General features: G+C 37.5%; 1 protein-coding gene across 1 annotated transcript; it reads right to left on the bottom strand.

Annotated features, from left to right (window-relative positions):
• Positions 1 to 3,824: 3,824 nt before the first annotated feature.
• mapk3 (mitogen-activated protein kinase 3) lies at positions 3,825 to 23,948 on the bottom strand. The gene is made up of 9 exons (XM_007234476.4): positions 23,530 to 23,948; positions 20,233 to 20,415; positions 17,765 to 17,954; positions 16,377 to 16,493; positions 14,383 to 14,497; positions 12,319 to 12,450; positions 11,111 to 11,220; positions 10,334 to 10,463; positions 3,825 to 7,815 (listed from the first exon to the last, which is right to left on the bottom strand). The coding sequence occupies exons 1-8, from the start codon at positions 23,739 to 23,741 to the stop codon at positions 10,344 to 10,346; spliced, it is 1,179 nt and encodes a 392-aa protein (XP_007234538.2). The 5' UTR covers positions 23,742 to 23,948; the 3' UTR covers positions 3,825 to 7,815; positions 10,334 to 10,343.
• Positions 23,949 to 25,398: the final 1,450 nt, after the last annotated feature.

The raw sequence follows: 25,398 nt of genomic DNA, 5'->3' as shown, positions 1-25,398 counted from the left end.
TTTTACAACTACTGCTGACGTAGCATCACCAGGTAGCCACAGCACTCGGAGGAAAGCGCAGCGACCCAGCTCTGATACATCAGGTAACAGATGCCTGTGCTGACTAACACCATCTTAGTAGTGATGTGGGGAGAGAGTGCCATTTACCCACCCAGAGAGAGCAAGGCCAATTGTGCTCGCTCGGACTCCAGCTGCTGATGGCAAGCAGCATGACACGGGATTCAAAGAGGTGATCCTCAGATAATAGTGTCAGAGCCCATGAACTACCTGATCTTTTTTTTATCAGCTTTTAGTTGGCAATTGTAAAGAAACTAACTGAGAGATAAATGTTATATTATTTAAAAATAAGAAAAAAATCTGTCATTTCTCAAATGCAGTTTATAACTGGGGGAAAAAAAAAATTTTCTCAAATTTTCTGACTGTTTAAAATTTTTCTTAAATATGTTTTGGTGAGTTTGAATGGACTAAGACTAAAGTTGTGTACCAATTGTGTATTATAGACTTACTATAAGGTATATTTTGTATACTGTATCTTAGTAGTGCAGATTTAGCAGGTTTGTACACAAAATATTAATGTTATCTGCTATTTTTGTCTAATTTTGTACAGGATGTGTGTAGCTCCGCCCTTTCTGTTTTGCATTGCATTGTGTGATAATAGTGTCTATTGTCCTGTTCTGTATGTATTGTGGATATTTGAGGACACTCGACTTTGACTCCTGTATCTGTACTGCATACTACATACTCAAAAACTAGTAAGTATTAGTTTTTAGTACACAATGGGACTCTGAGAACCTGGGGTGTGTCAGTAGGAGTTACCTTCATTTTAGAGTTGCCATATAAGACAATCCTTTTCTTTTTTTTTTTTTAAAGTTACAGTAAGTTGTAGCTGTCATAAACCCGTTATGGTTGAGCATAGTATAGTATTCTTTATTTTATACTGTAGTGTGTGTATACTGGATGATACTGGATCTCACAAACTGTAGAGCGCAAGTGTGAAGACAGAAAGAGATGAAAGGAGCTGATAGCACCGGTGGATCAGCAGAACAGAAGAGCGTAGATTTGGAGTTGCGATGATGCATGGTGTTTCTTTATGCTGCAACTGCTGTGGGTATTTAACAAAGGTTGGGCCCAAGAGGAATGTAAACTCCACAACACACACACACACACACGTGCCAGGCATGAAAGCATGGGGTGAAAGTCCAGTCCATCAGCAGATTGCTGAGGTTTTTGCATTGTTTAGGTTTGTATAGAACTGCTGAGAGACAACCAGCTTTCCAACAGTTACAGAAAAAAGGTGTCACACTTTCACAGAGAGAGAGAGTCAGAAAAAGAGAGAAAGAAAGAGAGAGAGCACAGTCAGAAAAAGAGAGAGAGCACAGTCAGAAAAAGAGAGAGAGACAGGCAGAGAGAAAGAGTGTCAGCGAGAGAAAGAGTCAGAGAGAGACAGAGAAAGAGTCAGAGAGAGAGAGAGTCAGACAGAGGGAAGGGAGAGTCAGACAGAGAGAGAGTCAGAGAGAGAGAAAAAGACAAACAGAGAATGTTAAACATTACTTTGTTTTTCTTAGTATCAGCACCTAATTGGGAATTAGTATATGCTAATATGACTGCATTCAGCTAGTAAAAGTTGTCTCTGTTGCTGAAAAATATGTGTGAATGCAAACATATAGCTTGTCTATTCCCTGTAGATACTCACAAGATACACTATAGGTGAGAGGACGGCTGCGGCAACAACAAACCTAAAGACAAAATAAAGTTGAGTATGTTTTGGGTGCTGGTGGAGGTCATTTTTCCTAATAAGGCTACAATTTGTGTTTATTCACTTCCTGTGTCTGTGCCTCTATATGCTAACGGGTCTGGTGGGTCACGGTGGCCCATATAAGTTTTTATCTATTTTCTTAACTAGATATTTGTGTTTAACCCTGTAAGTTAGCCCACACTTCAGTTCTTCACTCTAACACAGTACTAATATACTGTAAGTTGATGATTATCTACAGCTTCATAATCCTTAAGGTAGGACCCTGTGGAACTCACCACAGTTCCTAAAGGTTTCTGCATTAATGTCCTGTGTAGAACCAGACATGCTATGGATAACCTGTTGTAACACTTTCAATATATTTTTAACAGTGTAGAAAAAAAAATATACACACACTGAAGACAAATGGCATGGATGCTTTCGTGTAGCTGTGATTTGCTCCCTTCATCATCTCATTCAGCTTTCTGGAGAAAGACCTGAAGCAACATCCTGAGTTCATGCCAGTACAAGTCTTGAAAGTTGTAGAGTGCCTAAACTGGAAAAACAACCCTGGAAGAAAAAGCCACACAGAAACAACCACTCCCTCATTACTACTGTGAGGAAAATAAGTATTTGATACACTTTCAATTTGAAATTTTTCTACCTATAATGTCTGTAGTCTTAATTATTACAGTCCTAGTCTTTGTCTATTGTAGTAAGTAATTACACTTTGGGCGCGCGTTTCGACAGAGATCCACGTTACACAACACCGAGTGGAAGTGGAGGAGCTACTGAACGCCACGTCATGTGATCGGGAAAGCAAAACACTCACTGGTCCTCCTGTTTTTTCAATTGCAGTCTGGTAAAGAGTTTTATCACTGAGTAGAAGTGTGAAATATTTTTCACAGACGTCCCCCTGAGAAACTATTCCCTCCTGGATAGGGCTTAACTGTGAGAAACAAAAACTAAAATCAAAATCCAGAAAATAAATGTTTTAAATAAAACATTCGTATTTATTGCATGAAAAAAGTATTTGATACCATAGACAAACAGAACTTAATATTTGGAACTTGTTTGCACATAATTTTGGTATTGTTTGCAACTACAGATTTTCAGACATTTCCTGTAGTTCTTGACACACGGTTTAACCTTTTCCTCAATACTAAAAGTTTCTCCAGATCTTCCAGGGTTTCGGGGCTGTTGATGGGCAACATTGAGTTTCAGTTCCCTCCTAAGAGTTTCTATTGGATTTAGGTAAATCCAGAAATGCTTTTTAATGTAGCCATTCCTTAGTTGCCCTGTCTGTGTTTTGGGTCATTGTCATGCTGGAAGGCCCAGTCACAACATCTTCAATGCACTTACTGTGGAAAGGAGGTTGTAGGACAAACTCTTTGCAAGTGGAGTTGATATCAAAAAGCTCTATTTTGGTCTTATGATTGTAGAACAGGCAGGATTTTGAAAGACCAACAGGTCTGTAAGAGTCAGACCTCTCTTTCTGGTCAGTAGGGGTTAAAATACTTATTTCATGCAATTAAAATGCAAATTAATTATTTTTTTAAAAAATCATACAAAAATGATTTGCTGGATCTTTTTAGATTCTGTCTCTCAGTTTAAGTAAAGTAAAATAACATTATAGACTTCGCCATTCTTTGTAGGTACTAAAATTTGCAAAATCGGCAGCTTATCAAATACTTATTATACTGTATACGACTAAGCTGTAAGATACACTACTTACTACTGAGCTGCTGACCACCCTTTTTCCAAGTAAAACATGATATTTTCAGTATTACATTAAGTTTGACCTATATAAAACTGCCCACTTTTCATTAATAGAGACAAAAACCCTCGTTAATAAAGGCTCCCTTGTTAAACACGCAGATATTTTCCATAATAGGAACAATAAACTAAAGCAGTAAAACTTTATGAAGCACAAACTTTCATCACCAACTTAATAAAAGGTCTAACATCCTGCACAGTATAAAAATGGGTGGTGACTGACTGCTTATGCAACTGTGTAAAATGTCAAATACAGAATTCTGGAGTACTCGAAATAAAATAAATATAAAAGAATCAGACTGGACCAAAAAAAAAGTACAGTATCAGGAATTTTATTTAATATATGTATATAATTCTGTTTCTTTGTTAATTGTTTAATTCATAATACCCATAAGCATGTACATAAGACTATAACCATCCTTGGTTCATATCTCTTACACATATCTACTCAGATCATCTTTTAAATCATCTTTTAAAATAAAAGTCCTTAGAAGATTAAGGGGGAAAAAAATAGATTTCCGAAAGAGTGACAACACAGCCAATTATTTTTCACACCCAAAGAGAGAAATGAGAGAAAACGAACGAAATAAAACAATAAACAGAAAAAAACAAAAAGAAAATCCCTTTTCAGCTCTTTAAAAAAGACTCACCAATATAACAACAGCAATAATTATAAGAACAGCCATTAAAAGGACATTACGAAATCTGCCTTATTTTTGTAGGCCTTTCAAAATCATATACTGTTTGTGTGTGATATCTGTAAGTGTGTACATGTATGTGTGTATATCTCAATATATATATATGTGTGTGTAGGTGATAATATGTACTGTGTGTGTGTATATGATTGTAGACAGTCCCCATGGTCCCATTTGTAAATAAGCATTACGTCAGCGACAATACAGCATAGAAAGATCATAATCCTTGGTAAATGATTCGTTTCCCCTCAGGTCAGCGAGTGGTGTGGTGTCACCCCCACAAGGGCAAGCAGAGAAGAGCAGCTCAAGGCTGTAACAGACAGACATGCAGACACAGACACGGGCGGGACGCAGCCCCACCACCTGTGCCTTCCTGTCCCACAACACACTAGCAAAGCCGAGGAACATTGGATGGGTCGGAACTGGGGCGGGAGGAGAAACATAGAAGAGAAAAAGAGAAGAAAGCATAGAGTGCCATAGAGAACAAGAAAAACAGATTAAACAAACTATGGGACTGAAGAATGACCGTTTCGAGTTTCGTAGTCCATCCCTCAAAGCGTGTCTATTAAAGAAAAGACAAGGAAGAGGACAATTGCACCGAAGAAAAAAAAAAAAGAAAAAAGAATATAATAAAAGAAGCGTTTGGTCATGAGACACAAAGTGCAGGTGCACAGATTGAGTAATGTCAATAGTCACACAGACGTATGAAACGTGCAGGAGGGTGCACTCGTTTTTACGTTTTATTTTTTTTCAGTCCATTCTTGAAAGAAAAAAATGCTGCTTTGAAACGTATATGATTTAAACGTGTCAATCAGTTTCAATCCAATTGAGGCTACACATAATCAGGTTCAGCAGATAAAAGTGGCCCAAACCAGATCTTTTTCATTAAATGTTACACAGATGTGTTTGTGTGGAATGTGAAGTGCATTTATGGGGAAAAAATATGTGAGGAAAAGGGAAATAGACAACAGTAGTGAATAAGAGTTTTAAATGGCAGAATAATGAGGTAACAGACCTCAAAAATGTTGAGACAACAACTTCAAAGACTTGTGTCACAACTGCTTAGCATTTCTAATGAAATGGTACGAGTGTACGTGTGGTCAAAGAGACATGGCTGCATCATCGAAGGCTGCAGATAAAAACTCTAAAAGCCAAAGACACAAGCTAAAGATGTTGCTGAGGCCGAATAATGTGAACTTACAGCGAGCTTAAATGCGTTTTCAGTGATGAACCCAGCTGTTTTTATTCAAATAAGAGCGAAACTGAAACTTCACGTGAATTGTTGATGTTTTGCGCACTTAAGGTGTAAACAGCTTAAATAAACATCAGATTAGTCAGAAAATCTGATTTGGGCCATTTTACCTGCAGTGTGAAAGCAGCCAATAAGACAGCAGTTTAGCAGTTCAGTTGAGCAGAGTTTCCATTTCTGATCACTTTAGATAATTTCCATTTTATTAAATTCTGCATGCAATGGATGGACACATTCCAAATCATAAACAAAAGTCAAAGCACCATTCCTGTTAGAGCTGGTTTAGCTCAACAAGGCTTGTCCAAGCCTGGCCTTTAAATCAAAACAAATCCACCCTGTGCTATTTCAAGATTCCTCCATTCCTCCCCCTAGAGTGAGCTTTCCTCACCCACGATTTGCCAAAAGCGCCAGTTCGAACGGTTTACGGACATCCCTTTTTTCTGTTTGTACAAAGGGAAAAGGAAAATACGAATGCATGTATAATAACAGTTCGTTATAGAGTGGGGGGAAAAAGCGCGAAAAGCAAATCACACCTGTGATTCGACACATGCAAAAGTCCTACATCAGCCAATCACAGACTACATAAACACAAGGTCGACCAATCGCAGGCAAGATAGGCATGAGGTCAGCGAGCCCTGTGGAAAAGCCCTTTCAAAAAGTCTGACATCACGTAAAGAGGGGAGGGTTGAGTGACGGGGGGTGAAAATGACTATATGACTATATATATGTGTGTCCTATGGCTCTGAAAGCGTTCCGTTTGGCTATTTTAACCTCAGCCCACAACGAGTGAGGAGAAAGACGACAAGAAGACGAAAAAGAAAAGAAAGGACAGAAGGAAAGAAGGAAAGAAGAAAACAAGGAATGATACGGAAAGGAATAAATACACATTTGCTAACTCTGGATCATGTAGTATTAAAGCATTAAAAAATTAAAGCATGAAAACATTGACAGCATCTGAGTGTTTGGGGGGGAGGGGGCTATCAGCAGTATTTGAGTACTGCTTAAACAAATCTGCGTTAAAAATAAAGAGAGAGAAATGAGAAAGAAAAGAAACAAACAAAGGGACGAAAGAGAGAGAGGGGCGACCATGGCAACAGTAGCCATAGACATAGTAACCAATGACAACCATTGTTAAGGAGCAACACAAAAAGGAATAAAAAGGAAAAGCGCCACACGAAGGGATGTGTAGAAAATGTGTAGTGGAGGAGAGGGATAAATAGATAACAGAGAGAGGGAGGGAGTGATGAAGAGAAAAAGATAAAGAAAGAAACAACAAAGCAAGAGAGAGAGAGGGAGCAGCATGATGAATGTGAATGTGACATCTGAGTTTTGATGATACTGATGGCTTCATTTTCCAAAAAGCACTGGCAAAAAAGCGTCTCGAATCCCAACAGCGGCTTCAGATAATATCTGTACAGTAGGTAAAGCAGGAGGCTACGCCGTAGCTCTTGCTCGTTCCTCCCTTCACCCGGGACTGGACATTCCTCTGTTTCCATAACTCAACCCATTGGCTAGCAAGACACTGATCACAATCAGAGAGCAAGACCTCTTTCACAAAAGCCAAAAACAAAAAGCTCATCACATAGAACGTATATTGTCTTAAAAAAAAAAAACTAGAAACATTTGTCCAAATGGATACTCAAATATAAACTCCCAACATACAAAAACACATTTTGTAACTGATCAAAACGTTCAAATTACAGTGTACAAACAGATCTCAAGACATATATGACAATACTCCAACTGAATGCAAAAGAAAAAAACAAAACAAAAAAAAAGCCCATATGTATATATATATATGTACACACACTCAGCTAGAGCCCATTAGAACAATTGTGCTCACTCTTTTCCTTGCCACCCTCTCTTTTTTCTTTCTTTCTCCATTCGAGGGCAGTACATAGAACCGTAGTAAGCAGAGAAATCCAAAGAGGAAAGAAAAATGGAATGAGAGAGGGAGAGAGAGAGAGAGAGAATGGAGTGGTAGAGTTTGTGGAGTAAGAGACAGAGAAAGAATGAGAGTGAAAGAGAGAAATTAAAGAAAGCAGGAGTGAAAGAGCAGGGGCTGTGCGCAGTAAGGTTTGTTGTGAGTAAAGATTGTGAGATCGAGTGTGAGCAACAGCCCTGCATCCGATGGCGTTAACATTGCAAGTTATACACCCAAACAAGCGCACAGCCGCCCAGCAGGAAGGAGAAAGAGAGAGAGAGAGACATGGAGAAAGAAAAGAAAAAATGCTCAAGTTTTCAAATGTACATTTTTTTCTTCTTTTTGTTTTGGATACCATATATGCATGTATAACTTTTGTAGCTTGTTTGGAGTTATCTTGTTCTTAGCCGTCACATGGCTTGGTCATTCTGCGCGAGAGCTGACAAGAAAGAAATAAAAGGAGACAAAAAAGAGAAGAGATGAGTGAGTATAAACAAGGATTCATTTTTGAGGATTCAAGGATTTAGAGACCTCTGTGTTGAGAATGTGTAATTGCACCAAGAATGTGGAAGAGCACTATTAATACAGGTGCATGTAAGTGCTGTGCTGATTTGTGTGTGTTTGGGTATTATTTTTTTGTTCATTTTATTTATTTATGAAATGCTGTCAACACTGCATGTAAGAAACCTACCAGACCACTATTTTAGAATAAATATACAGTATTAGACATTACTGTGATGGTTGTGTCCCTACGGTGACACCATTACCGTACTGTACATACTATAAGGCGCACTGTCAATGAACGTCTATTTTCTGGTCTATTTTCATACATAAGGCGCACCAGATTATAAGGCGCATTTTAAGCGACAATAGTAAGGAACAAGGGTGTTGCCATGTTTCCCTTTTAATTGGGAAGCTAGACTACAGTCCAGTATACTCACGGTTATTGTTAATACTGCTCCAGCCTCAGTGCTGGAGAAACTTCACTGAAACTCCTTCATAAAGCTGGACTTCAGTGGAGTTAGCGCTGGACAATATGGCCAAAATTTATATCACGACATATTCCTTAATTTTGGTCGATACCATATAATTTCGATATCGATATAAATACTTGGAATGCCTTAGAAAAACTGCTAAGAATCCCTGCAATGGAATTCTGTACACTACTGTCTGAAATTCTTTAAAGTCTTTAAAGCCTCCTCTCACAAAAACTGTTTAATACTTTAGAAATAAAAAATAGTCATAATAAATCATTGCTCACTTTTATTTGCATGTAGCAAAATATCTCTGTCAAACACAAACCTATAACCTATATACATATTACCAATATAAATAACCTTACATTACAACAAAGGCAGAGCTTCTTATTCTTTTGTAAACATTATATATATATATATATATATATATATATATATATATATATATATAAATATAAAGGGAACATGATATCCCTGTCAAATAAACAAAGATATATCAACTATAAATAACTTAGATACAACAAACTACAAAAGTGCGGCCGAGATCCGCTCGGTTACAGTTGGTTTCGCTTCATTGCGGGAGGTTTTAGATGCGGAGCGGCGCGCAGCCGAGCTTCATTGCGGGACAGTTTAGATGCGATGCGGAGCGGAGCCTAGACTATCTGGCTACGTGCCTGTGTGTTTACGTAATCACGCACTGACTTAGCCCGGCTACGGAGGCAGATTGCGTTCAGTTCTGCAAGTGAACCGACGCCGCTTAAAAAACGCCTGTCTGTGATAGATTCTGTAAATAATACATACCGATATGTCACAGAAATGATATCACCGTTATTGAAACATTTCTTATCGTGATAAATACCGATATCGAAATATTGTCCAGGCCTAAGTGGAGTACAATATTTTGTCCCCTCCCAACCCAGAAAAACTACTGCTTTTAACTTTATAATAACAGCTCTGTATATAAATATTTGCTGAATTTCGAGATCTACAACTGCTTTGGATCAGCTGAAATATATAAATACAAGTGTATGATAATTTGTTTATACGTTTTTGCAAATTTTGGCCACTATAATTATATTACATTCCTACCCGGTATACTGCCTATAATTACTACAGTTAAGAAAACAAAAATTATGAACCAAGAAATATGAACTAATCCAAAAACATGATTTTTTTTGCTCACATCCCAGAGAGGTATGGCTAATAAGCCCAAAGAACATTCTCTCATGGTTTATTGTAATGCATTTTGGAGACACATTTATTGTATGAAACAAAACAAACCCAACCACAGACAAACACTTACTGATATGGACCACAGCAATTAAACAACAGGTGTGAAAGTGCTCTTTAAGATCTCAAAAAATCTAGTTTTGGTTAGATTTACCTTGAAAGCTAATGCAAACTGATAAACTCTAACAGACTAATAAGGCTAAAGCAGACCTAAGGATTACTAAGGGCTTACAATTTGCTTTCCTTAACTCAAGCTAAAACTGTCCAGCAGAGGTCTCAGTACTCTGAGTACTGGATTTCTGCAGGGACATACATGACATAGACAAAAATATTGAGACATTGGGGTACCCTTTTTTTTTTTTTAATCCCATTCTAAATCCATAGGCACTAATAGAAGTTGATGTTAGCAGAGTCAGCAGAGCATTAGGTAACTTTTATGCACTGTGTGCCTATGCATTTTGTGACCACACTTTGTGATATCTGGGAAGGGGAGCAGAAAAAAAACAATTAAATAACTGATTAGTTACAACAGTGGCATCCTATTACAGCACCAAACTGGTTTTCAGTGAGCTCTTTAGAAGCACCCATTGTTTCTCCAACTGTAAGTAAATTCAGATTGCATGGCTAGATGTTTTATTTGATTTATACACCTTTATTGATAAAGATACGTGTCCTAAAACATTTGTCCACATAACATATTAACCATGTGAGGTTTGTGCATTTTATGAGCTGTGTGTTTTGCTCGTTTACCTCGCTTCCCTCAGGAGCCTTGGTAGTTAGCCTGGAATCGTGCTGTTTCCTCAAAGATGAGCTCCTTCAGCTTCTCTTTAGGAAGGTCATCTAGCTCCATGTTAAAGGTGAAGGGCTCCTCAGCGACAGGCTACAAAAAAAAAACACAAATGTAAAAGCTTAATATGTCTGTAATCATTAAATTCGGACAATAAAAAGAACACACAAAAATAACAGGTTTTTAAGAATCAATAACACTATATATAATAATGAAGCACAACAAACAACTATAAATTGGTCTTAACTGTGATGACTTATCTTAACTGTGATGACTTATGAATTATCTTTGGGCTCCTACTCCCCAACTCAGTTTGTGGGGACGGGCGAGGCAGAACAATTCTACAGAGGGCTTTACGTCAGGACAGCTCATGGGCTTTTTACATTTTACAGCAGGAGCTTCTGTTTTGGTACAGTAACAGGGCAGGAGACGTGCTTTTACTCATGTGTTAAGAAATTCATCAGTATTCCAGCTTTAGTTTTAGTCAAAATGTGTCTTTATAGATGCTATCTGCCTTATTCTGCATTTCGACAAATAAAGGGTCAAGCACAATTTGGTGGGGCTTGTATTATTCTAATGAGACGTACGAAGCCGAAGCAAAGTTACCCCACATGCTTGGTTGAATGTTTGGTTTTCTCGTTTTGGCAGGTCTATAAATACCTTTACAGCTTCAACAAGGTAAGACACATCAGGATACAAGTCTGCACAAGCACATGGTTCAGAAGGAGAGTGATGTATACCTCATCAGTGGGGTCATAGTACTGCTCCAGGTAAGGGTGGGCCAGTGCCTCTTCCACAGTTATGCGCTTGATGGGGTTAAAGGTTAACATGCGGTCCAACAAATCCAGAGCTAAACAAACAAAACACAAAAACAGAGAGAATGTTACTTTTTTTTTTTTTTTTTTTACTTTTTACATCCGTCGTTACACAAAATCCTTCTTATGACACTAATTATAAGCATAAATACACACAAGCCAAGCATGAACAGAATGACACACAATTCCTTTAAACACTGGGCAGTTCCAACAAGACATTTGTACAATGCATTCAATTCTCTCTCCAGCATTTGTTCACAGCCTCCCCCAGCTCACACTCCCACACTCTCCTACCAAAACACAGACAAGCACTCACAAGCCAACCAGATGATGAAGAAAGACCTCTTTCTAAGTGCTCTTATAGCACTCAGGTGCTAATCAAATTCTACAAAGATCTTTCAGAAAATCAAATCAATTTTCTGCATCTTAAATTGCAAAGTTAAAAAGGACGGTTGTGCATAAAAGTAAGCTATACCGTGTTGCAACTGACAATGTTTTTTTGTGTTACAGCTCCAGAACTTCATTAAATGACGTTAAATTGCATACACCAAACTGATGTGATAATGGCTTTTAATTTGAAACTACAGATTCAAGGAGGGAAAAAATGTGATGACATCTAACCCATCCTTTCTATCCATCTCTGTGCAGAAATATGAAACACAAGGTAAAGAGATGGAGGCAGATTAAAGTATTTTATCCTCAAAATCATTTTTATATTAGAGGGATGCACATCAACAAATGCAGGCTCTTCAGCACTATTCAATTACTCAGCATGCCTTGAAGCATTCTGACAGTGCTATACTAAATTAAAGCCACACTGAGACACAGAAAGTCACAGCAGATCACATATGACTTGAAATATCCATGATAACCCCCCCCCCCCTAAAATGGATTAGAATCAGTACTTTGACGATGACCATTTCAAAACACTAACTTTATTCTACACAAATAGTGTGCTTGGGGTCGTTGTCCTGCTGCATGACCTGTGTTCTTTTAAAACAAATAAATGACAAAGTCTAATATTTTGACTCATTTGTTTGACTTGGCTGTAAGTGAAGAGATTGTAAAATAAACCTTGTGTTAAAATTCTTCAATCTGTTTCTAGTCCTTTTTACGTTTGCCCAAGTGCATACCTTTATTGTCTGCTTTGGGGAAGAGCTTGTTCCAGGGAATTTTGGGCTTCTGGGGCAGAGACTGCAAGTAGTTCCTGGCCTTCATGTTGATGATACAGTTTAGATCATCCTGAGAGGGGGAGCCCAGGATACCTAATAAAACACAATTATACAAAAACAAATTATAATAATATAATGAAATTTTTTAAAATGTGGGTACAATGAGATAATGAATTTCATTTTATGTCATAACCAAATAACATATATTAGCTATTTTAAACTGACATTTATGATGGGTAAGGCCTTATATTTAGAGTCCTATGACATAACACTGTAAACAAGAGGAAAAGTGACATAATTACAGTAATCTGTAATCAAAAACATTTCCTTCATTTAACAGTTAGTTTGGTTTGTTTTCACACATGCACAAGCCTAAATGCACCGAAATGCGCCCAAACAAAACTTCCGAGTGCGACTGAGTCTCTTTTGACTGGTCAGAGCTGTCTGGCATGGGAGCAAAAAAGTAAATACAGCAAGAAGGTTTAGTGTTCCAGACCAGTGTGTATAGTAGTGCAGTGAGAAGCTGCTTTTTAGGGCTTTTTCACACCTGTGGTTCGTTTCTCTGGTCCAAAGCAGTTAATGAGTTCGTTTACTTGGAGCGTTTTCTCGCTCTGTTCGGTATGGTTTCACATAGGCATAATGCAACCGACTGTAAACGCACCAAAACGCGCATCAATAAACCACGCAAGCAGCCTGTGTCCTCTGATTGGTCGTAGCTGTCTGACACAGGAGTACGTTAAATATAAATATACGAAAAAACTAAATACAATGAGAAGATTTTGTGTTCCAGCGCAAATATCTGTGCTTTAACACTGATTTATACATAATAAACCGAGTCATGTGGCTGTGAGCAGTGAATGCAGCTTATATTTAATAGCTGGATCCGATCGATACCGGATCACGTTCTCACCACAAGCGAACCGCTCCAGAGTTCGTTTGGTATCGGACCGAGACCACCTCCTCTAGCTGGTCTCGATCCGGTTCTTTTGATCCGCACCAGAGTGCGATTATTGTTTTCAGAGTTCGTTTTAACCGGACCAAATAGTGCTGGTGTGAAAACGCCCTTAAACATGCAGCGTTCAGCGTGATAACAGCTTAGCATGGATCAGCAGCAGAGACAGTGCTTGTTCAAAACTATGGTAATTATCTGGGTAATTAATCAGGTTAAACTGCACCTGAACAGCCTATTAGCTCAAATAACCGCTCTGGAGTTTGTTTGTAGAGGTGCTGCGACCACCATATCTTGTGGGTCTGGGTGCAGTTGTTTTGGTCAGCACCTAAGTGTGATTACTGTTTTCAAACCTGCCAAACGAACTGCACCAAGAGTGCAAATGAACCACAGTATGTTTTAACCAGACCAAAATAGTGCTGGTGTGAAAATGCCCTTAGACCTCAATGTACTTTTCTGTATTAATGCTACCATCACATAAGTGTACTGATACAGCTCCATACCATGACAGACCCTAGCTTTTAGACTTGTTGCTGCCAATCTTCTGTGTATGTGTTTCTATCAGCTATAGTTAAATGACAGTTTGTGATGCATTGCTGTCTGAGGGATTGGAGGTGATCACAGGTGTGAGAACATCCCTTCCAGTCATCATTTGAAGACAATTTCTTAAAATTTCAACCATTTACTCCTCATTTATGCATTTGTTGACACCTTGTATGGATATTGCTTCAGCTGAAAATCATGATTTAAAAAAACACCTTTTTTTTATTTTTTCCCCCTCACCCTATTACTAACCCTTAACTGCTTCTGTCCCAGCATTTTTGGAATGTAATGTAGTGCAAGTCTAAAATGCAAGTTTATCAGACAAAGCAGAAGAATCTTGGGTTTATCGTGCCTTTTCTGACTTAGGGTTGTAAAAGTACAAAGCAGATTTAGGATACGAGCTATTTAATCACAGCTCTTCTAAACGAGAGAATGGCCGACCAATTGCAGCATCAAAACAACTTAGTGTTGGTGTTTGTCATTTTAGTGTAGGTAGTGATGATTACAAGATACGTATGGTTACAGCTGCTCACCTAGTATGTGGTTGAGTTGGTCCAGATAGTGCTTTCCTGGGAAAATGGGCCTGTTGGACAGCATCTCAGCCAGGATGCAACCGACTGACCAGATGTCAATGGACTTTGTGTAGCCCTGTCAGAGAGATGGAGAGAGTTAGGTATGCAAACAGAACAGAAGCGCAACTTCAGTATATATTTACACAGAGAGACACTCATGAATTAACATGCGGCCACTTCTGTTTACACTGTGGGATTAGCAACAGGCACGTTTGGGTACTGAATTCTTTAAAATAGAGGGGCACCAAACATTTGGCAAATTAAATGATTCTCCCGAAAACAAGAAGAAAAGCAGTTGTGTTTGGGGAAATATGTTAAAAAAAAGACAGAAATATTAATACTGAACAAAAAGCTTAATATAGTACTGTAGTGATGTAAATGCGGCATTAGCATGCTGAGAAATTGTAACAGTGTCCAGAATATGTGCAATGCTGCTGGTGTGCATCAGGTTTTACATTAGATTGTGTACATGGGGTGTATATGGGGTACTGTTAAATGTTATTGTAACATATCTTGAAATGTTATGATACTATTTTAGGACTCACACAAATTTTTATTGGGAATGTTGTTCTCAACTGTAAAACCTAAACAATATCTCAATTAACATTTGCTAGTTCTCCCTGTCATTAAACATCTTCTACAGAGTCACTGTCATTGTGATTTAAGGATGTTTCAGAGAATTAAAAAGCAGCAGCAGTTAGGGATGTCCTGATCTATATGGAACATGTGGAGTAACAATGTATTGTTATATTTTTGATAAATCAGTGATCTGGCTCTTTCCACCCGATTCCAAGTCTTAACAAATATTCTGATCACATAATTGCATCCCTAATGTAGTTATTATTAGATTGTTTTATATAAAAATATTTATTTTGTTACATTTTGTTTTTTTACTTCACTTTGTTATAAAATGTTTTGTTGCAATAGTATATTTTCTTAAATCAAGATTTTTTTTAATAAAGTGTTATAAAATAAAAAAGTGGGGTTTTTTTTCATTATTTTATTTTCCTGTCTTTAAAAGTATTCTGCAGAGATTGGTCGTAGTGATTTCTGGATGTTTCAGAGAATTAAAAAAAAGCTGCAGCAGCAGACCACCACTGCAAAGTACCGTATTTTTCTCATTATAAAAGATGCACTTAAAATTTTCATTTTTAATTCAGTGCCGCTTATGTATAAATTGTATCAGTCAGGTTCTAAGGAGCAGTAAGGCCACTCCACTGAAGTACAGCGTTATACAGGAGTTTCAGTTCAGTTCTCCAGCACCAGGGCTGGAGCAGCATTAGCATTAGAAGCTAAATGTTCTTTCGCCATTCAGAGGTGAGTATTATTAGCCTGTAGTCTGCTACTTACCCTGGTTATCACTCCTGGAGCAGCATTAGCATTACCCGGTAACGGTTAGCCGCTAATGCTAAGGCTCCAGCCTTGCTGGAGAAATTAGGAATCTAAGCTTACTGTAAATAAATTAAAGTGCTTTACTTACTCAAATGAACAACATTTTTTAAAATAAATAATGTTTTTAGGAGAGGAATCTGTGTAGATTAACATCCAGCATTCATTTTACTTTAAAAGAAAGTCTTTTTTTTGTATTACAGTTTTGTTTACTTAGCTTAGCTTTACTTAGCTTAGTTAGTTAGCCCCCCACCACCATTCAGCGGCGAGACGTGCTGAATTAGAAGTTACTTAAAGTGCGCCTTATAATCCAGTGGGCCTTGTGTATGAAAATAGACAAGAAAATAGCCGTTCATAAATAGTGCGCCTTATAATTTGGTGTGGCTTAAAGTGCAAAAAATACAGTAGTAGAAACAATACAGTGAAAAGTGTACTGTGCTTTGCTGGTACTTTTACTACTACTGTGGGGAAAAATATCAGTATTCAGTATTCGGCCATTCAGTATTCGGTGGTATTCTGAGAGAGTCAATCAGTAACTTTATTCATTCCAAAATCTTGATCCTTACCTTGGAATTGAGCATAATCTCAGGTGCACGATACCAGCGAGTGGCCACATACTCTGTGAGGAATCCAGTGTGGTCATGCTCTGGGTCAGCTATCCGCGCCAAGCCAAAATCACAGATCTAAGAAGAGTGGAAAAAAAACTAAACAATCAGCGTTACAATTAATTACAATTTTTGGTTTTCTCCTACCTCTTAAAATAAGGAATTGACTGATGTAATGAGTAATGAATATTTATTACTGTGAATCTTCGTTCTGCTCTTTTATCTTAATCATCCTCTCTGGTTCTATATGCATCAGTTTGGCTTATTTACTGGTAGATGATGGCAGTTTTACAGACTGTGTTCTCTTGTGGTTTAAACAGCTCTTTGCATTTTCTGAAAGAGCTGTTACATGATTTTAAGAAGCATCTATTGTTCCACTGCTCCTCTGATCTGTTCGCATTCTCCTGAATCTGAAGCACCATGATGAGAAACTGATGTTTACAGAAAGCACAACAAGAATTTAGCATGTTTTGATGCACATTTCCATGTATTTTTTTTTACATGGAAAATTAAAATAATTGGAATTCATCTGGTCATACCCAGGATGCATTTTAGTGATGACTGTAAACAAAATACAGTAAAAGTATATGTGAATAACATCCAGACATAAAATGCATGTTAAATTCAGGTGTATTCAAGCTCTTCAAGCATCTCTCAAAGATTTACACTTGGCATCAGCATGCGTTTAGTATCCAGATACTATGATAAAATTCTGTTTACACTAAGGCTTTATAACGTAATTAAATAGCAAGATTCATTAGGGGTCATTACAGATACTTTACTTAAAGCATAGTAAAAGTACCAAGCAGTCATGCAATGAGGAAAAAGAAATTCTGCACAGAAAAAAAATATACGACAAGATGCTTGATAATGACATAAATAAATCACATTGCAGACCTCTGAATAGTAATCAAATAGAATTGCAAGGTGCTTAAGATTCTTACCCCTAGTGACAGGACTATTGGCACTTATGTGCACAATATTAGGTACATGAATGATCCTATTAAAATTCTATTTCTCTTGCATCTTGGCTATGTTAACTTCTGGCTGTTTATGCTGTCAAGTGAAATCTGCGCATAATCTGATTACTTAAAACCAAAACCACCAAAATTTGAAAGCTAGCTGTAAAAAGGCACTTGATAGATTTTAAATATTAAATAGCATGCCACAGCTGGGAAATTCAAAAAGAGCTCCATTCTGGCAAACAGTTCCTACTGTGCATGCAAATGCTCATGCTAATCTTTTAACTCTTATTATTCCATTGTTTCACAGCTTCAAATCTGAACTCAAGCTCCTCCTTAACCACACAAAACATTAGGAGGTGCCATCGAGAAAGGGCTGGCGCTCACCTTGAGGTCACAGGTGGTGTTGATGAGTAGGTTGGAGGGCTTCAAGTCTCTGTGGAGGACGTTGGCAGAGTGGATGTACTTCAGCCCACGCAGGATCTGGTACAGGAAGTAGCAGATGTGGTCATTGCTGAGCTGCTGGGTCTTCAGCAGCTTGTACAGGTCTGTCTCCATCAGGTCCTGGACGATGTAGCTACAGGGAGTCAAGGAACTAACAGACTCACGCCGAGGATAATCCCAGCAGTGGTCAAGGACACAACCCTTCTGTTTACTAAACGAGCATTTTAATGTGTTAGTTTGGCAATAAATCAAATGGACAGCTTTCCTCATATTGCAAACATTCTTAGCCAGGCAATACACGTTTATTATCTGATGACTTGAGCTGCTAATGAATACAGTAAGAACACGACCAACGGTTGAAATATAACGCTTCTATAGCTTGTTAGCTATTAGGGTTGTTACTGGCTAGAACTTGGCAATACAATACACAGGGCTTTCGATATATTGTGATTTACTGCAATTGTTTAAATACAATTTCATGGACAAAAACCTAAAATTACTGAACATAAACACTAACAAATCCGAATAAAAGGACAGTTTAATCTAACAATAGTACAACACTGCTGTTTAGTGGGTGGGGTTTAAGCACAACACTAAATAAAGCACTTCTGACAACAATCTTTACATATAACTAGGGCTGTAATGATGCACTCAGCTCACAATTCGATTTGATTTACTATTCTATTTTCTCACAATATTCAGAACTAAATTTGAATGACAAAAAATAGGAAGCCCCTTTCTTTTTTTTACATGTATAAACAATGAAAAATGCATCTTGTTTTAATGCTTCCTGTACTGCTCTAAGTATTAACAAACCACTGTGTTGTTTTATTTTCTTAATTATTCACTTGGGGTGAAAGTATCATTGTCTACATGGACAGTAAAAAAGGAAATATAATTCATTACTCCAATTAAATAAGTGTTTGTGTATCTTTACTAAAGTATTTCCATTTGCTTGGTAACTTGCTACTTTAATTAGGCTACATTTGAATTGGTAACATCTTACTTTTCACTCCACTACATTTTTGGAAGTCTGTCGTTCCTTTTGGATTGTGAGGGCTAAGCGGAGGATCTGTCATATTTCCCAGCTTAAGAGAGAAAACTTAAAGCCTGGAGAGGCAAAACTTGTGCAACCAAAGTGGGGGAAAAAAACCCTTGTGTGATTGGCTAAAGTCAAAAATGACTAACATATACTCTGTGCTTTGCTTACGCCCACTTTTTTTTTTGGCCTGCACTTACCGAATTGCAATGTGCACATTTCATAAAAAGAACATGGAAAAGAATGTTCCCACAATGCAGTCATGGCGATGCACTGATGCTTTGTTGCACCCCTACATAAAACACATACTGTGTTTTTGAAAATCGATACAGCATTGCAAAGTAAAACATCGCAGTTTAACACAATATCAATATTTTTCCTTACATGATGTTAGCAACAATATAAAGCAATGTTAGCAAAAATAAAGAAAATTTTAAACATCAGTCATGTTGTGTAAACTGAACTTATTGCCAAACTGTTGCTATGAATTATGCCTAGCAGAAGGTAGCAATAAAGCTTATTAAAATATTTAAGATCTAATATAGGGCTGGATTATATGACTGATATAAAGACAGAGAAACTGCCAAAAACGTCCACAATGGATGTCTATACCTACATACTTCAGAAAGTTCAATTTGCCAAGTTAATTAATGCACTATGTAATAAATATAAGTCAGTTGTAAATAATATATACTCTAATATCAAAATTCTGTTAAAAAAGGTGAGTAATTTTCTTATCACAATATACTAATACTGAATTATGTCTAGCCCTAATCTAATATGTAAAATCCATGTTTCAAAATGTTCTAACAATTATCTTAACATTTATGTATCATGTAACAAAATCATTTATAACTTATTTCTCACATGACCCCTCTCATCACTCACTTTTTCCTTTGGACTTCAACTGACTGTTTTTGTAATTGTGCCTTTAAATGTGACGTAAGTACATAAACATTCTCTGTTCAATTGTTCAAAAATAATTCCAGAAAAAAGAATTCAAATGTTAGTTGAATTGTGGATTTAAGCAAAATACAGAATTCGCACAAAATGTGCTGAATTTTAAGCTCAATCTCCACATATATATTGAAACTGCAGTGATGCATTCATTTACATCATCTAAACACTTATTTTAACAAAATAATTAAATATATCAGTTTTCATGATGTGGATGCTTTAAAGATGGTTTCATGAGACACTGCACTGCTAATAAGTAATGAATTTACCTCAAATCCAACCCGAATCACACTATAAGTCTATAACCCCACCCCTGGTCTGACTGTTCTAACTGTTGATAAGAGCTAGAAACATGACTCTTCATTGCAGTGCAGTCTGGCTCTGCAGGCGTGGCTGGGCGCTTGTGTAAGGATACACATCCCGCATATAGTCGATGCGGCGTGCTCTCAGAATGTCATTGATACCGATGATGTTCTCATGTCGGAACCGCAGCAGGATCTTAATCTCCCTCAGGGTGCGCTGGCAGTAGGTCTGGTGCTCAAACGGGCTGATCTTCTTAATGGCCACTCGGATCTTATTCACATTGTCAAATGCAGAGCTGAGGGCAGAGGTGAGAGGAAAGGGGAGGGGAAAAGACGATCAGTGGAAAACACGTCCAAAAATTCAACCTATTACAATTTAAGCAATACATTTAATTGAATAAAAAAAAATAAGAAGTCCATCCACAGACATCAAGTATAAACTAGAGAGATATTTTTAGACCTTAAACACAAAGGCAAAGCAACTAAAATAGTCAAATTAATCAGGCCAAATTATTGGCAACATTATGATAAGTCCAGATGTCTGGGAAAGAGTATATCATCATTATCTTATGAAAAACGTGTATTTGATATGCTTGCAAAATTTTCATGGCCACCTGTTGTAAAATAATTGACATAATCAGTAATCAGATAATTTAATAAAATGTCACTTTTTTAAATAAATATATATATGTTTGTAAATTTTACATAGCTAGCCAAGTTTGCAAGCTAGACAATGTTAGGTTTATATTTTGTTATTCACTTTGAGCGTTCGGAGAAAGCCCCATATAAACATATATAGCTATACAATGTATTGTTTTTGTTAATATTATCAAATCCACTATACATAACGTTTTTTATTTTAAAAAGTTGCGTGTCTTTTCTGTTTACTACAAAGGTGACACCATGTTAAAACATACAAAAAAAAAATAAAAATAAATAATAATAATAATAATAATAATAATAACAACTTGTTAAAGCATGGGAATGAGATTCTCATGTGTGGCCATTACTTAAAGCGTGGGGACGAGATCATAATACGTGGCCACGACTTAAAAACACATGGGAATGAGATCTGAATGCATTGCCACGACTTAATAAAGCATGGGAACGAGATTCTAATGCATGGCCATGACTTATTAAAGCGTGAGAACAGATCATAATGTGTGGCCATACCTTATTTAGGCATGGGAATAAGATCCTTACTTGTGGCCACGACTCAACCAAGTGTGGGAACAAGATTTTAATGTGTGGCCATGACTTAGTGTGGGAACAAGACAAATTGAGTCCTGACCATAACAATCGTCCCCACGACTTAATTATCTGGTTCTCAAGTTTTAATTAAGCTTTGGTCACTAATAAGTACATATTTTATTCCACGTTGTCACCATAGGGGGTCTGTAGGTTTGTGATTAAAAGTGTGGATTTGTAATTTGATCATTTCATGGACCAATAGAAATGCTTAAAATTACTGGACATAAAATCTTTTTCACTGACTTCCGTTGAAAGCTAAGATTGATTTTCTTTTCTAATCCCACTGCAGCAGACTTGTAGAAAAGCACAAAACATTGTGATGAGAAGAACAGCCACCTTTTGACAACATTGTAGCAACGTTGTAAGAACGTAGCCAACGTTGTGACAATGCTGTGTGTTCGCTGGGCCACCTAACGTGAACTAACTGACTGCCAATTCAGTGTTAATTACAAAGCACAACAACTATTAATGCATTTAACTACATTTAGCAACATTCAGAGCGTTTAAAAATCCTGAAAAAAGCAGCATTTCTGCCACCTCACTCCCCCGACTAAACACACAATTAGCATTATGGTAAAACCACGCCTTTCCTACAGGCAGCACATAATGAAATGTCAAGCCGCTAAACGCTAGCTAATGGATTAGCATGCAGGTTTAGCTCACAACTAGCCAGCTAAGTTAGCTAACCAGCCAAACACTGGCTCTTTTAGAGATTGGGCGACGAAAAAAAAACAAAAATTATCAGAGCGGACATGGACATGTCTTTAGTAACATTTATATTGTGGTTTGGTTAAAAATATAAGGCCAATGCCTGTATAAACTTTAGGTTAGCTAGGTAAGCTAACAGGATGAGCATCAAAATGACAGCTTGCTTGATTCGCTTCCTTGCAAATCCTTTGCATCTTTTTTTCCTATTAGCTATCGTTAGCTAGCATGTTTTACTATATTTTAACGTTTAAATATAATGCTAATCCTTTATTTGACATTCTTAACATAAATAACTAGCTAACCCAGCTGATAGTTACACTGTTTGTATACTAAACATCTAGTTAGCTACTTAACTCCTTTTTACCCATATCTATTTTTTTTTTCTTTAGCTAGCTCGGTTATGCGTATCTATTATGTTTGTTATTTATGTTAGCTAGCTAACTAGCTACCTGTTATGTCTTAACACCAACGTCTTGACTAGCTAGTTAGCTTATACTGTTAGTTATGCAAACACTTTTTTGCTTTGCTTTTTTTTTTTACTGTATTCTATTATCTCACTTTTTGATTTACTACTATTGTCTTTATTATTCTCATTAACATTATTATGGGCGGGTTTATTATTATTATGCGTCTGTGTTTGTAACTGGCTAGTTAACTGTATTGTAATGCACAACATCTTCGCCTGTTTTTTACATAGTTAACGTTAAGCGTCATCTTGTTTAGTTAGCTAGGTTAGTTGCTGGATAATGTTAGGATAATGTTTAGTTAACGCTTGGAGAACGTCCTATATAAACAGATATAGCTAGCTATATAGCGTATGGTTAACGTTACAGTTAGCTACAATTGTCGTTTAATATAACGTTAACTATCTAGTTTAAACAGCCACCAAGGACCAACACCTACTTTTTTTATCCAACTGCTAGTGTTGGTAAATCCAGGTCCAGAAAGTTCGCGTTAGCCAGAATCCAGCCCAGGATTTTATTCCAACTGCATTGGCAGCGCTGCTGTAGCTCGACTTCAGAGGCTCTGCTAAAGCCGTTGGAAACAAATCTTGGCCTGGATTTCTTTTTCAAATCATGAACCTGGATTTACCAGCATAGCCGACTATGCGATGCTAAGCTAGCGCGTAAGACAGCTAGGATAAGTCGCTAGCTATATACTTGTAGAGGTGGGTAACCAAGGTCCAGAAAGTAAAAATCCAACCCAGGGTTTGTACCAGCTGCAGCATAGCCGCCCAGGCAGTTGGTACAAAACCCTGGGTTGGCCCTTTACTTTCTGGACCTGGGTTATCCACCCCTACAAGTATCCTGCTAGGTTAGCTACGCTGCTAAGCTAACGCTAGCGAACTGAGCCCACCCTACTGTTGCAGCAGCAGCTTCTCTCATGGTGTTTATATCGTTAAAATGTGTAACAAAAACACAGAAATGTCAGCAAACACTTCCTCCCCTTACCAAACCATCCCGTACGCCCCCTCCCCGATGTACTGCAGATCGGTGTAGCGAGGGCCCACGTCAAAATTTTGCCCTTTCACGGACTCAAGGCCGGGCTTGGATCCCGCAGCTCCAGTCGCTCCCCCGGGCGGCACCGCTCCTCCTGCCCCGGCGGCGCTCCCATTCGAGCCTGCGGCTCCGGCTGCCGCTGCGCTGCTGCCTGAGTCCGCCATCACTCCGTCCACAAATCCGCACCCTCAGATCAATACAAACGAGTTCAGGCGATAAAAGGCGTCCCCGCGCGTGTTCTGCTGCTGTTTGTTGAGATCGCGGCCGCGGTGGTTTTCCGTGGACGAGTGCGCTCGCCTGACAGTCGAAGAGGAGTCGATAAATCGAGGCCCTCCTCCTCCTCTTCGATAAAGACTGTGTGAGTGTGTGGACGCGGATCCCTCCCGTGCAGCGACGCTGGGCGTGTGCAGATCTGCGCCGCCCACGATTAGCGGGGTTATTACCAGTATATTATATTACTATTAAACCTTATTAGCAGCTATATGTGGCTTAAAAGTATTGACATAAGTATTGAATCTGCATTTTGTATATTTGAATTAAATTTACCTGACTTTTGAATAAACTTGAAATATTTAATGAGGAGATTCAAACATTTTAATTCTAACAACTTTTTGTGTTTTGAAATTGGAGGTAGTGAAAATGGCTGTTAAAACCCATAAAATAAAATAAAAAAATCCAAATTAAATTAAAATCTATTTTATTCGAAACTCAAGAATACAATATTAGAACAAAGATGTAATCCAGTAGATTGATTTGAATTGATCTATCTGAAATTTATGCATCTGATTTTTCCAAATCTGAAAATCATATTTTGAAATGTATTTTTTCTTAACGTCAAATTTCTTCACCTCAAAAAAATAAAAAAGCACGTTCAAAACAAAAATTTATGAATTGTTCCATTAAAATTTTTAAGTTTGTTAAAAAGTCAATTTAAAGTAAATTTAATTAAAAACACAAAATTACAAAACATATTCGTTCACCCATCCAAACCACTGAGTCACTGACTGACTCACTGACTGACTGACTGGTTTTAATCACTTCCATGGCCACAGGTATAGGAAAACAAATGTGTCAAAAGTATCCACATTCATTACTCAGGTAGAAGTATAGATACTAGGGTTTAAAATACTTCTGTAGAAGTTAAAGTATCAACTCAAGTAAAAATGTAAATGTTCTGGTTTCAAAACTACTTGAATTATAAAATATAAAGTATAAGTAAGGGGAAAAATGCCATTAAGGACAAAAGTTTAGGCGGCACCACAGGAGCCTATAGTGCTATTTCTCTAAAAGCCATAATGACTATAATGTTATATTAAAATGTTAATTTTGAAAAAAAAATTGGACGCTAGGACACCTGTTTGGCAGAGGAAAAGGACCAAGTGATGCTTGCCGTGCTGCTACAATTACCCAACACTGCATGTGCTACTTTAAAATTAATTGATTTAAGCAATAAAAAAAAATATATATATTTGTTTTAAAGTTATAAAGTTACAGTCCACTCCAAAAATATTGGAACAGTGAGGCCAATCTATTTATTTCTGCATCTGAATCTGAAGACAAAAGACAGCAAATTTTTGTTTGTTTTGTGTTTTGTCAGACAAAAGGTTCTATCTTCTGTCTTTTAATAATAAACACAAATGTTTTCAGTTTACAGCAGATAGCAATAGTAGGACTGGCCTAACTGTCCTAATACTTGTGGAGGAGACAGTATAGTGGGGTGTGTAGTCTCTCTGTAAGTTATAAATGTGGATATCCACATCACCATTGGCAGAGGTGGTGAAATATCAGATATCGCCATCAGCTCAGAATTCCCACATCGGT

Source organism: Astyanax mexicanus, chromosome 19, assembly GCF_023375975.1.
Source record: "Astyanax mexicanus isolate ESR-SI-001 chromosome 19, AstMex3_surface, whole genome shotgun sequence".
Lineage (NCBI taxonomy): Eukaryota > Metazoa > Chordata > Actinopteri > Characiformes > Acestrorhamphidae > Astyanax > Astyanax mexicanus.
This window is presented reverse-complemented; position numbering and strand designations above follow the sequence as displayed.

Excerpts from the sequence above, each read along its gene's own strand:
- mapk3 (XM_007234476.4), bottom strand. The coding sequence starts at position 23,741 with ATGGCGGACTCAGGCAGCAGCGCAGCGGCAGCCGGAGCCGCAGGCTCG. Across the intron at positions 12,451-14,382 it reads CCAACTCAACCACATACTAG|GTATCCTGGGCTCCCCCTCT; the intron begins GTGAGCAGCTGT and ends GTGTTTTATTAG. Across the intron at positions 10,464-11,110 it reads ACTATGACCCCACTGATGAG|CCTGTCGCTGAGGAGCCCTT; the intron begins GTATACATCACT and ends TTTTTTTTGTAG.